The sequence below is a fragment of the Myripristis murdjan genome, chromosome 13, assembly GCF_902150065.1.
Source record: "Myripristis murdjan chromosome 13, fMyrMur1.1, whole genome shotgun sequence".
Classification (NCBI taxonomy): Eukaryota; Metazoa; Chordata; class Actinopteri; order Holocentriformes; family Holocentridae; genus Myripristis; species Myripristis murdjan.
In genome coordinates, this window is record NC_043992.1 from 26,314,880 (window position 1) to 26,326,917 (window position 12,038).

General features: G+C 41.7%; 2 protein-coding genes across 2 annotated transcripts; both read left to right on the plus strand.

Annotated features, from left to right (window-relative positions):
• Positions 1 to 633: 633 nt before the first annotated feature.
• aipl1 (aryl hydrocarbon receptor interacting protein-like 1) lies at positions 634 to 7,212 on the plus strand. The gene is made up of 6 exons (XM_030066993.1): positions 634 to 860; positions 2,461 to 2,640; positions 5,229 to 5,417; positions 5,590 to 5,766; positions 6,224 to 6,365; positions 6,827 to 7,212. Exons 1-6 carry the CDS (start codon positions 756 to 758, stop codon positions 7,024 to 7,026), a joined length of 993 nt encoding a protein of 330 aa, XP_029922853.1. The 5' UTR covers positions 634 to 755; the 3' UTR covers positions 7,027 to 7,212.
• Positions 7,213 to 9,841: 2,629 nt separating this feature from the next.
• trarg1a (trafficking regulator of GLUT4 (SLC2A4) 1a) lies at positions 9,842 to 11,385 on the plus strand. The gene is made up of 2 exons (XM_030066372.1): positions 9,842 to 10,701; positions 11,382 to 11,385. Exons 1-2 carry the CDS (start codon positions 10,295 to 10,297, stop codon positions 11,383 to 11,385), a joined length of 411 nt encoding a protein of 136 aa, XP_029922232.1. The 5' UTR covers positions 9,842 to 10,294.
• Positions 11,386 to 12,038: the final 653 nt, after the last annotated feature.

The window sequence follows — 12,038 nt, forward strand, 5'->3', positions numbered from 1 at the left end:
AGGAAATTAAGTGGGTTTACAATTGAAGAGTTCATTTGCAAAAACAGATATCTCCATTTCAATTTATTAAAACTTTTTAAACTTTTTTGAATTTTATTAAAATTTACTTTATATTTATTTCTATTTTTTATACGTTTATTTCGCCTGGCATAATGTTTATTATCCTAAATCATACTTTGTGTGTGTGTGTTTGTATGTGTGTGTGTACTCCAAGCAGTATCAGTGAAAAAGGAGTATTCATTTTCAGAATGGCTTTTATCTGTTTTTGCAAATGAACTCTTAAATTTTACATTTGACAGATTTGGACACAGATTTGTCCATGCAGCCCTAAGAAAACAATAACTCTGCATGTTTATTATTTACTGTTTATGTACATGTGATGCACTTGCTGCTCCTGTGCCTGAACAGCGAACCAGAAGCTCACTTCACTCCACATTCCTTACGTTTTCTCGCTCTCTCCTTTCCTTTCTGGATGCTTCTGGCGGCTTGTAGTCATGAGAAAAAGTGCTGATGAGAGCTGATCCGAGAGGCAACAGAGGCACGATGAAACCCGCGAGGAGGAGGAGGAGGTGTAAACGGAGGGGGGACCCAGCTTCTTAATCTCATTATCCCTACCTAGGCTAATCCAACAGGAGCTACACATCTACATCCATACCCCTCACACATGTGGTGTCCCACACAGTGCACACACACACTCACTGACAGGACGTGTACGTGTAGCTGCAGAGGGTGAACCACACCTTATAGCTGTAAACATGTCGGATTTGGAAGACACGATGCTGCTGGGGATGGAGGGCATCAAGAAAACCATCCTGTACGGAGGGAAAGAGCAGATCCCGAAATTCGTCACGGGGACAAAGGTACTGTAGGCCTCCAAATCTTTTTCACACCAGGTAAAATATTTGAAACAATCACAAAGTAAAAAAAAAAAAAAGTCTCATTGAAAGCACAAATAAGCATCTCATCACAGCTGAACTTCAGGTAAACAACAGCGACATTTGGACAGGAAGTTACTTTCAATATTGTGAATTCCATTTGTCATTTACAAGCCACTGTAATTTAATGTTATTGCAATTTCTGTCAGTTGCCAGTTATTTGGTTTGATAAAGGTCGTATATTAGCAACTTAATACCACTTTAATGACCAAAATATTTTCAGAGCCTATGCTGATTTGGCTTTATTGATCATCCTTCCTTTCTATTCTTAATTTGCCTATTTTAGCTCGGATTAATCAATACACACTGATAAAACTGGTCTCACTTAGCAACTGAATGCTTTGGGAGCCAAATAAAAACAGGCCCATTCTCCATTTTGTGGCCATACGTACCAACAGGGGTTGTGCAAAATAATGGAAACACTTCCTCTGATGTGTGCATATCAAGAACCTTCCAGAACTGCTTCAGTCCTCGTTGGATGGCAGCCATACAAATCCTGTACTGGGTGCTATGACAGACTGGATCAGTCTTAAAGATGGAAAGCCTCTGCGTCTTTGAGACGTGAAGGGGTTGTCCTGCTGGAGAGGGGCTGGCCCTTTTTGATAAATGAGATCATTTTGGTGTTCGTGAAAACATTCTTGAATTTTGTAAAACAGCTCTATATTCCTTGAATGTTTTACAGCCATGCAGTCTTAGCACATGCCTATTTATGCCAGCAGAGTCTCATGACATAGTTTTTTTTTTTTTTTTTTTTTTTTTTTGGAAACTGTGTGACAGCTTTTTTTTTCTGAGAACGGGAAAATCTGCTTTGCTCTCTGCACTCGGGAACTTCCCATAATGACATTTAGAAAGCATTTTTCATCATCCTGACACTCACGAAACCACTCTTCAATTTTTCCAGCAGTTTGTATTGTATGGGGGCATTATCATCTTTGAATATGGGAATATCAGAAAGGAATAGTGTTTGCACATTGAGCACACCTCATCCTGTAGAATGGCTTAATATACCTCTGACAGCTGACAGCAGTTTTCCAGCAACGTTGATTCAACTGATAGATTTTGTGAGGAAATAGTTTTGTGTCATGTTAATCTAATCCTGTTATCTATCGCTGTCGGTGAACTTTGACCTGCGATTCCTGATCCTCTTTGCTGATGGAGTCTGCCCTCATTGGTTTATGATTATAAAGACTGCTCCCCTTGCCTCTTTAACTAATCTACCAGTTTTTGACACTGACATTCTGCATTTCAGGCACCAGCTACTTTGAAATGTGATGGCTGGATAAAAAGTGTGAACTGTCAGACAGCTTTTAAAACTGACACAAACTGTACATTTGCTTTTGACTTAACATGACTCACCTGTGTGGATGCCTTTGCGCTGGAGGTTTAATTACATCAAATCCTTTTCCATGTGGTGCCCCTTACATTGCGTCCACCCCCTGCAGAGTTTTAAGAAGCGCTGTTTCATTTAATTGAGTGTTTCTCTCTGCATTTCAACCAGTGCTGATGCTTTCCTCCCGTCCTGCAGGTGACGTTCCACTTCCGCACCCAGCTGTGTAACGACGAGCGCACCGTGATAGATGACAGCAAGGTGGTGGGCACGCCCATGGAGATGGTGGTGGGCAACATGTTCAAACTAGACGTGTGGGAGACTCTGCTGTCCTCCATGAGGCTCGGAGAGGTGGCCGAGTTCTGGTGTGACACTATTGTGAGTGAGCAAAGAATGAACTTATTTTAATTGCAACAAATACTGGAAGGTGGATTGGTGCAAAAACATACTGATTTACCGTTTCAGCAGGCTTCAAAATAAAACACACATAGGCACACTGGTAGACACTGTTTGTACAGTACACTAGTTTTTGTTGTTGTTTTTTCAGAGTTTTGACTGTACACCTCAGTGTTATTCTGTGGAAGTCATGACGCCTGCTTTCAATGACTTCCAGTAACAACTTCCTCATTATAAGATTTTCCCAGAGCAACAAAACAAGACATAATCCATTATTGTTAGATGTGCCAACGTTTTTAAATTTGGAGCTTTATCATAAAGCATAAACATATCGTGCATAATGGCTGTCATGGCCATGACACACTGTACAAAACAAACACATCCAGGGTGGCCCTTCCAATGACTCTCATATGAAGCAGAATTAATGAACAGACTGAGCTGTGTGGAGGTTAGCTGCTGCTAAACGCTAACACTGGCTGCACTGTGAAGTCGTTTGAAGTTGAGTTCAAAACAGGGCCAACAGGCTACATGTGCACCATGTCTGCTGGTGGAACACACAGACCTATGTCATTACTCGTGCTTCACAACAAATGTTCACACTGAGATTGCCTCAGAATTATTGGCAAAGTGTTTGATTTGGTTTGAACGCCCTGTGTGTTGCGTCTGAAAGAAATGTTTTGTCTTTCTGTTTGAACACCATTCCAGTTGTGAAATCTGTTATTGTGCAGGTTGACGTCCCCGTTTTCAGGGGACAATCCCTTGATTTGGTTCTTTGCTTGTATTTTCCTAGAAATGTCTCCAGATTTCCATCTGTGCCTCCCTGAATTGTCCTAATTTATTTAATTTTCTCATTTTAACTGATTAGTTCCCAGCTTTAATTTTCTATTTGGTCATGCAGCCACTTTGTCTTCCCAAGTCACATAAATTAACTAATCAAATTTCAAATTGTTGCTATCAGCCACTAATGACTCAAATTCGGTCTCAAACTCTGCAGCCAACAACACAATCGCACTCCTGCAGGTGATGAGCACACTGTGGCTTACAGAAAAAAAAAAAGTCATATTGGTGACAAAGTGCAGAGTGCAGAGACAAACTGCTATTTTGAAATTTAATGAATGAGGATCACAAAGTATGTCTAGTCTCATCAGAGGAAGCACAAATGTCCTTGGACCTTCACCAAAAAGTCTGGCCCTCTTGGATCAGTGTCTCTCTGAGTGTGTGTGTGTGTGTGTGTGTGTGTGTGATTATTTGTTTAATCTCTTTATGTGTGTGTTTGTTGCGTCTAGTCTGTGATTATGTGTGTATTTGCTATGTCTGGTGTGTGTGTGTGTGTGTGTGTGTGTGTGTGTGAGAGAGAGAGAGAGAGAGAGAGTGCTGCTTTACGGCAGAGACAGATGGGGCTGAAACACACTGTCATTAATCTGCAGCAGCCTCACCTTTCACTAATCGGCTGTGAATCCTGCTGAGTCAGCTCATCCGACTCTTTTCCACTCCCATTAGATTTGGTGGAGCTTACGTCTTGTTATGAAACTCCGCACAGCCCGCAGGTGGAGGGGGGGTTACAGCTGACTGGGTGGGGGGCGGGGGGGGTCCCGGCTGTCACATCTAGGTTGTGTTAACGAATGAGCAAAAGGCACAATGAATTTTCGGACCAATCACAGCTCTTGTGGGCGTGGCTTGCCCTGAACGTAAGAGTGCGGAGCCTCCATTCATTCAGCTCACAGCGTCAGGCTCTGCTGTAGTATCAGCGCTGACCAGGGGAGGGCGACCTTGTCATGTGGATATGACAAAATGTGCAGCTGACCAGAGAAACTGTCACTTAAATGATTATTCCAGTGCTTTCTTTCTTTTTTTTTTTTTTTTTTTTTCAAGGCTTTATAATTTTCTGTCCTGCTTGGAACAATTACATAAAAATGTAAAGATGAGAACCAGATAAGAAAAAGAACACAGTTTCAAAAATGAAAAGTTAATATAAAACTTAAAGTTTTTTTTCAGTATATTCTGTCATGTATTTTAACTTATTGCTATAAATGTTATATGTGGTATCAGACTATTTTGTAAAAAAAAAAAAATGTCTGTGCTTCTAAAGTTTATATTTGTCCCTGTCAAATAAATATTAAATAAACAAATAAAATACAGTTGTAAAACACAAAAAGAAAATCAGCCAGTAAATATAAATGAAAAGGTTTAATTGAAATATAAACAGAGTAGTATATCCAAGATGTTTTTTTTCCCATTTGCATTTATCTTTTCCCAATCCATTCTTCCACTTTCAGTATTCAAGTTTATTTACAGTCTCAAAAGGCTTACATGCCCAAAAATTTACAGTAAACAGAAGCTTCAAAATATATGCAAGCTGACTGACATACAGCATAAACCGTCATTCTGTCAGTCAACACTGCATGAGTGTCGGTCCTCAGAAAGAAAGGCACAGGAACCCTGATGGCAAATGCTCTGTTGTCTCCAGTCTTGGCTCTAGAGTAGACTGACGGTCAGTCCAGGGGATACTGCATTTAGTATTTTTCAATTCTATTTTAATTTGGCTTCTTGTGACTTTCTCTTCTGTCCAGCACACTGGTGTTTATCCACTCGTGGCCAAGAGCATGAGGCGCATCGCTGAGGGGAAAGATCCAGTCGAATGGCAAATCCACACATGTGGCATGGCTAACATGTTTGCCTATCACAGCCTCGGCTATGATGACCTCAATGAGCTGATGAGGGAACCACAGCCCCTCTACTTCGTCTTGGAGCTGGTCAAGGTGAGAGAAAATACACAGGCAGCTACACGTTGACTCATCTGAGCAAAGAGCAGAACGGCATTAAATTACAGCTGCACTTCCAAGAAAAATTAAGCATTTAAAACTGATTAATACATCTTGGTTAAAGCCCCACTTGTGTATATGTGTGTGTTTGCATGTGTGTGTGTGACAGGTGGAGCATCCCAATGATTACAAAAGGGAGACATGGGCTCTGAGTGACCAGGAGAGGCTGAAGGCAGTGCCCGTGCTCCATGGCCAGGGGAACCTCCTCTACAAGCAGGGACGCCTCCAGGAGGCCACACAGAAATACAAGGAGGCCATCATCTGCATCAAAAATGTTCAGACCAAGGTGACTAGTTTAGTTTCTTTTGAACATTTAAAATGAAAATAACTCACTGTTTGTCTGGTCCTACCCCTCAACATCAATCTTCCTCTTGAGATGAACAAAGCCCTCTCCTCATCCCTGTACCTGTCATAAAAAAAAAAAAAATCTTTTGTATATTCTATTAAAGTGTTTAATATGTTTTTACTCTGCGTGAGTTCTACGTCAAGACCATTCCTGATATTTCTAAGACCATTCCATTCCAATGTCAATGTCGTTGAAATACACACTCTCAAGATCAGTGAGAGCACAACATTTTTTTTCCAAGTTCAGTTTTCCTCTTATGGTCTTTTTTTCAAATAACAGCCTGCCAGAAATATATGTAAATAGCTTGGTATGTAACATGGCGTGTCTGTATGCACAAAACAGGATCTGTATGTGATCTGTGTGCCAGTGATGCCTAAATGTATATGTGTCCATTTAGGAAAAGGCCTGGGAGGCTCCATGGCTGAAGCTTGAGAAGATGGCCAACACCCTCACACTCAACTACTGCCAGTGTCTGCTTTGCATGGAGGAGTACTACGAGGTCATCGAGCACACTAGCGATATTATCAACCAGCACCCAGGTGGACACTGACGAAGAATGATGGGATGTGTGTGACTCTGGTGTAATCAAGCGGGGGTTTATTTAGACATACCAAAACAGAGAATGTCTCCATCGCTAAATAGACATTCGTCACATTCCAGCCAGTTAGATCATCGTGAAACAAAGGCTCACACTGTGTAGGCATGACACCCTCGCACTTTATTCAGCCTGGATGTGTTTCCAGTGTGTGCACCCTCATGGCAGCTTTAAATATATCTGCCATGCTGCCTGCACTGAAATGCAAATACGCACAGCCTCTTACGTGTGAATGTGCCAGAGATTTGTAAACTGTTGTTCAACTCACTGATCTGTTGCAAATGTTTCACTTTTACTAATTCAGCTTTCTGCTTTGGCATGCAATACTGGAGTGAGATTCACTTTATGTCTTTTCCTCACATGAGCACCTCCGGTAAAACATTAATTTGTTTGTATTCCCTCCAGGCATAGTGAAGGCCTTCTACCTGCGTGGCAAGGCTCACATGGAGGTGTGGAACGAGGCGGAGGCTCGGCAGGACTTCAGCAGGGTGCTGGACCTGGACCCCGGCATGAAGAAGGCCGTCAGGAAGGATTTGGCTCGGCTTAACATGCGCATGGAAGAGAAGAACCAGGAGGACAAAGACAAGTACAAGGGCATGTTTTGACCGGACAGACTGAGACACTAAGAGTCAGAAAAGCAAAAGGCTAGAGAAGAAAAAGTGGCTAAAAGTCATAAATATATCATTCTCATCTTTTTTTTCCTGAGTGATGTTATGGGACTGGAGTAGTCACTAACTAGTGCCACTCTGCTGATCTGTAAAATAAAATAAAATAAAAAATACTTCTCTCTCTCTCTTGTAAGTGCACTGTGTGTCCACAAGGTGGTACTCTGTGCCCAGTTGCAGAAATTTGTCCCCAGTGCAGGCAGCCCCCACATCTTCACGAAGAGTCAAGGGTTCATCCAAATGTTCGGTTTGGGATGCATCTTCTGCTTTCCCTCTTGCCTCCTCACCTCCATTTGCACCAACTCAATATATTTCCCTTACAAAGCCAATGTTTTTTTTTTTTTTTTTTTTACCTTTTGTTTAAGGTTAGAATTAGATTAAATCAGAACTCATCCTTGTATGTACTCAAACATACAAGGAATTTGGCTCCGGTTTACATAAGCATCTAGTACTTACATATATTACTTATATATCACTCAAAAACAAAAAAGAGAAAAAAAAAATCAAAAAGAAAAACAAAATGGATAAAGAAAAATAAAAAGGAAATACACATAGAATAAGTGGCAGTTAGTATGTATGCACAACAAAGTATGTCACAGCTGTACAGAAGTGTTCTTATGACTGAATATTTTATGATCAGTGCACCGCAGATGTATATGTATTTTTCAGCTGCACATGTATATTGCACATCTGGAGTAACAACCTTTGTATTGCACATCAGAGATAAGTGAGAGAAGATCTGTTTCCTGGTAATGGCTTTCAAGACTAACAGGGAATTGAGTGCAAACACAAGTGTACATTATATACATCTTCAACATTAAATTTGGATATGATTGATATTGTTATGATAGTGAAGGTCAAAATCATGATTAAGGAGTACAAAAGAGGGACTAAAGAAGGAGGCAGCATTATTGAAAAAGTGGCAAAATGAAAGGAAACAGAAAGAGAGAGAGATACTAGCGAAAAATGAGAGACTGTTTTAATGAGAGGACTGAAGGAGGAGTACTATCTCTGTGCCTCAGGAAAACACCTGACATTGATGAACAATAAACTTTTATTGTGTGTGTGTGTGTGTGTGTGTGTGTGTTGATGGATAAAATACTAGATCAATAGTATCACATCACACACACATATCACAGAGAGGGCTTGGTTTCATTCAGGGAATCCCCACTCATCTCCTCCCGCACTCCTCCTCCATCATTACCACAGGCCACAGTGAGTGTAGGCTGCAAGCTTGGGGAATTGAAGCAATCTACTGCACAATAAGCTGACGCTAATGCACCATCTAATGATTAGGAAAATCAATAAAAGTGGATCAAACACAAACCCATGATTCATTAAGAGGACCGTGATGAAGCATTCATGATGCTACAGTACCATCCAGCCCATTACAACTGCATTTACCAGTGCAGAAATTTCTGCTGTTTTTGTCTGACCTCAACCGAGCAGCAATCAGACAGAAGACGCCTGTGGTGGGAACTGTCTGATGATGGGCTATTTGTGTTCATGGTGAGAGGCAGAGAGGTGAAGTAAAAGAGCTCACAGGCACTTCCCTCATGCCATGGAGTTGAGAAAAGCAGTCAGACGTGCTCTACTTGAAATGAAAATTGAAAAAGGGAATCCAAAGTCTAGCTCATATTGTAGATCAAACAAGATTATCCACAAGGGTGGGGGGTTCTGTGTCGGGCTTCCCTTGTGTGGATCAAATAAAACATTTTGTAAATGTGCACAAACCTGATTTCCTCCTATGCTATTTAGACAACTGATTTACAGAGCTAATTTACAATGTATGGCAGTGCCTGGGGGGACCTTGCCCCTGAGCGAAAAACACGGGCTACAGAATTTTCTGCATAGCAGCACAATCCCTCGCTGGCTGTCGTCCATAAACCTCTGGTGCTGATGTTGAGGAGAGGAGGAGACAGGGAGGAGGAGGTGGAAGAGGAGGAGGAGGAGGAGGAGGGGGCTCCACACCGCACTGCCCTGCTCCAACTTGGGCTGCGTCAAGTTAACCTAAAATAGCCAATAAAATCCGGAAACTGGATGGCTTTGCTTCAAAATAAAAGGCTAGGCGTGTCTTTGGAAGAAGGTTAACTTGCATTACATTATAGAGACAAGTCACATAGATAGATAGATAGATAGATAGATAGATAGATAGATAGATAGATAGATAATTTATATTCTGTAAATTGTAGCCTTTAAGTCCCAATATGTTGAGTCTAATGGCTATGTCTAACATTAAGGAGCAGCTGCTTTGAGATTGACCCTATGAAGGTTTTCTGTAATACTGATTGATTGGTTGGTTGATTGCATCTTGCATGGACATGTTGGAAGAAAACAAAACAAAGCAAATACAGTTATTTTTTCTTGTAGGTCTATTATAATTATTCTTTTGATGTGTTTTTACTTTTCATTTTGATACTGTGCCGCTAAAAAAACAAAAAACAAAAAAAAACAACCTGATTAGTGAATAAGGCCTTTATTATGAGGAGTCTAACCGGAAGTTCCATTATATTATGGGCGACTTGACACTGGTCCCAAGTTGAGGACTGTCGCTGTGTTGCTGCATCGCGGAGATGAGCCCCAGGGCGCATCACACTGCACGGGAGGGAATAAGAAGGAATTCACTTCCTTGTGTGGCGGCTGCTTGAGGAGGAGACGATTTGGCATCCTCATCCTCCTCTGTTTATGCTGAGGTGGAGAAAAGCCCTCACCTCATACACAAACAAGAAAAGTGATGGGAATGGCGCAAGGCGGCGGGAAAGACAGGCACAGGAGCTCCTCTGACTGATGTGTTCCTCCTTGGATGGATGGAGAGGAGGGAAGGATTTTTTTTGTATCAGAGGCGTTCTGGAAAATGAATCAAACTGCGGATGTGTGATGAAGGAAATCCCGATTCAAGAGGAGGAATGATGTATATATCTATTGGAAGCACACTACTTCTGTGCCTTCTCTGATTGCTAGTTTACGGGGTAGATCCATTACGCCCGAGCTTTCCAAGGCACATCACCTTTCAGTTAATCTAACTTTTATTCATGTGGCGATACAGTGACCACATCCCCTGGTTATTTAATCAAAGTTAAGATTGTAATTTAAGGGGAAGAAATAATAGTGCAATATCATGGAAAATTAGAGCCTCTTGGCCACTAACCAATTAGAAACTCCAGTATTCTGTTTCTGATTTTAATTCGTTATTTTCTGACACGTGAACATGGCCATCAACACGGACACCGACTTTGAGAAATCCAACTTGGGCGAGGGCAGAGGAGGCGCCCAGCCCGCCGAGACGGAGAAACTTCTGGCCGTGACCACCGAGCCGGGGGGCAATGGCATGAAAATGTCCTCGTCCTTCACCGTCAGCATGGGCAGCGACAAGAGCCTGGAGACTGACCAGAACGGCCACAGTGTCCCGCTGAGGTCGGGCTCTGCCGGGCAGCTGGCCGCCGCCCCCCTCTCCCCGTCCCGGGTCAGTCTCAGCCGCACCTCCTCCACCGGGAACGCTGCCGTCCAGGAGACCCCGCCACCCCGGGACTACCTCCTCCTGGTCATCATCTCCTGCTTCTGCCCCGTCTGGCCCGTCAGCATCGTCGCTCTGGTCTATTCTATTATGGTGAGTGTGTTAGTGTGTGAGTGTGTCTGTGTGTGTTTGGGGCAGAGACATCAAGGTTCCTGGTATTATTTACCTCCAAAACCTCAAAAATAGTCGACATAACATGATCTTACATACAGTGGCCAGTGACTGACAGGAGAGGCTATTATTTCTTCAGTGTGATAAATCAGGGTAACGGGGCAGCCCGGGGCAAGACCCTCCGCCCCTCCCGCTGAGTTCATAATCAAGCCAAATTAAATTTGGGTGGTAATCCAACAACAGTGCGTCCATCTAATCGGACCTTAAGAAACCACAATCATACATGTAGAGTTTAATGAGAGGATCAAATGAAGGGTAATTCCATTTGTTTGGACACAAGGGTCTATATCATTTATATGTGCATTACCAAAGTGTGACCGTTTGGAGGGAGCTGAGTTTCTCTGATATTTCTAATTATTATTAGAGAAAATAATTAGTGATGAGGCTTACACTTGATATATGTAGTAAGATGATGTTTTTTTGTTTGTTTGTTTGTTTGTTTTGTATTTCAACATTGTGCAGTGAATTTGGCCTACATTTGAACCTACATTTCATAAATTGGTAAAGGTAGTGGGATTTAGATGTCCCTTTACAAGAAAAAAAATAAATAAATAACAGTGTCATAGTAATTATCTTCAACTGCTTACTTAAGCATGTTATTTGTGTACAGGTGATACTGCGATTGTTTCACAGAAAATTGATATTATTGTTCTGGGGTGTCTCAATCTCAGTGATTCTGTTAGTCTTGCAGCTTCAAGGGAATGTTAGTCGTGAGTTCTCCTTGTGATAATTTTTTTGTTTTGCGTTATCTTTGCTGCTCATCATGATGGAACCTTACCCAGTTGATGAAATGCTGTGTCGGCCGCCTTAACCACCTTCAGATGTTTTACAGTATAGCAGTAGCCTATTGTTGTAGTGAAACGCCTGTCTTTTCTCTGTCAACACAGAGCAGAAGGCGGTGATGTTTATTTGTTTCACAGTTAGATGGAACTTTTCCAAATGTGTAATTTCAATTCAGCAACATCCCTCAATTGTGTCAAAGACAATAACTAGTGATGCGGGAGCAAGCATTACATAGGATCACAATCTTCCAGTCACATTCTCATGTCTGTAAAGCAGTATCAGTAATAGTCAACTCCTAATGATACCCAACTGTACTGCTGTTATATTCAGATGATGTAATATTAATACAGAAACACAGTAGTAGACTTTGGGTTCTCATTTTGGAAACATTGTGTTTTCAATGTCACCTGGAGCTTTTTGCGCCATTGTGATTGGGTGAAAAGTATGGCACACATGCAAACTAGCAAAATGCAAATATGCATGA

Bases quoted from the DNA above. Each gene is read 5' to 3' on its own strand.
- aipl1 (XM_030066993.1), top strand. From the start codon at position 756: ATGTCGGATTTGGAAGACACGATGCTGCTGGGGATGGAGGGCATCAAG. The intron at 861-2,460 runs GTACTGTAGGCC...CCCGTCCTGCAG, and splicing joins AATTCGTCACGGGGACAAAG to GTGACGTTCCACTTCCGCAC. The intron at 5,418-5,589 runs GTGAGAGAAAAT...TGTGTGTGACAG, and splicing joins TCGTCTTGGAGCTGGTCAAG to GTGGAGCATCCCAATGATTA.
- trarg1a (XM_030066372.1), top strand. From the start codon at position 10,295: ATGGCCATCAACACGGACACCGACTTTGAGAAATCCAACTTGGGCGAG.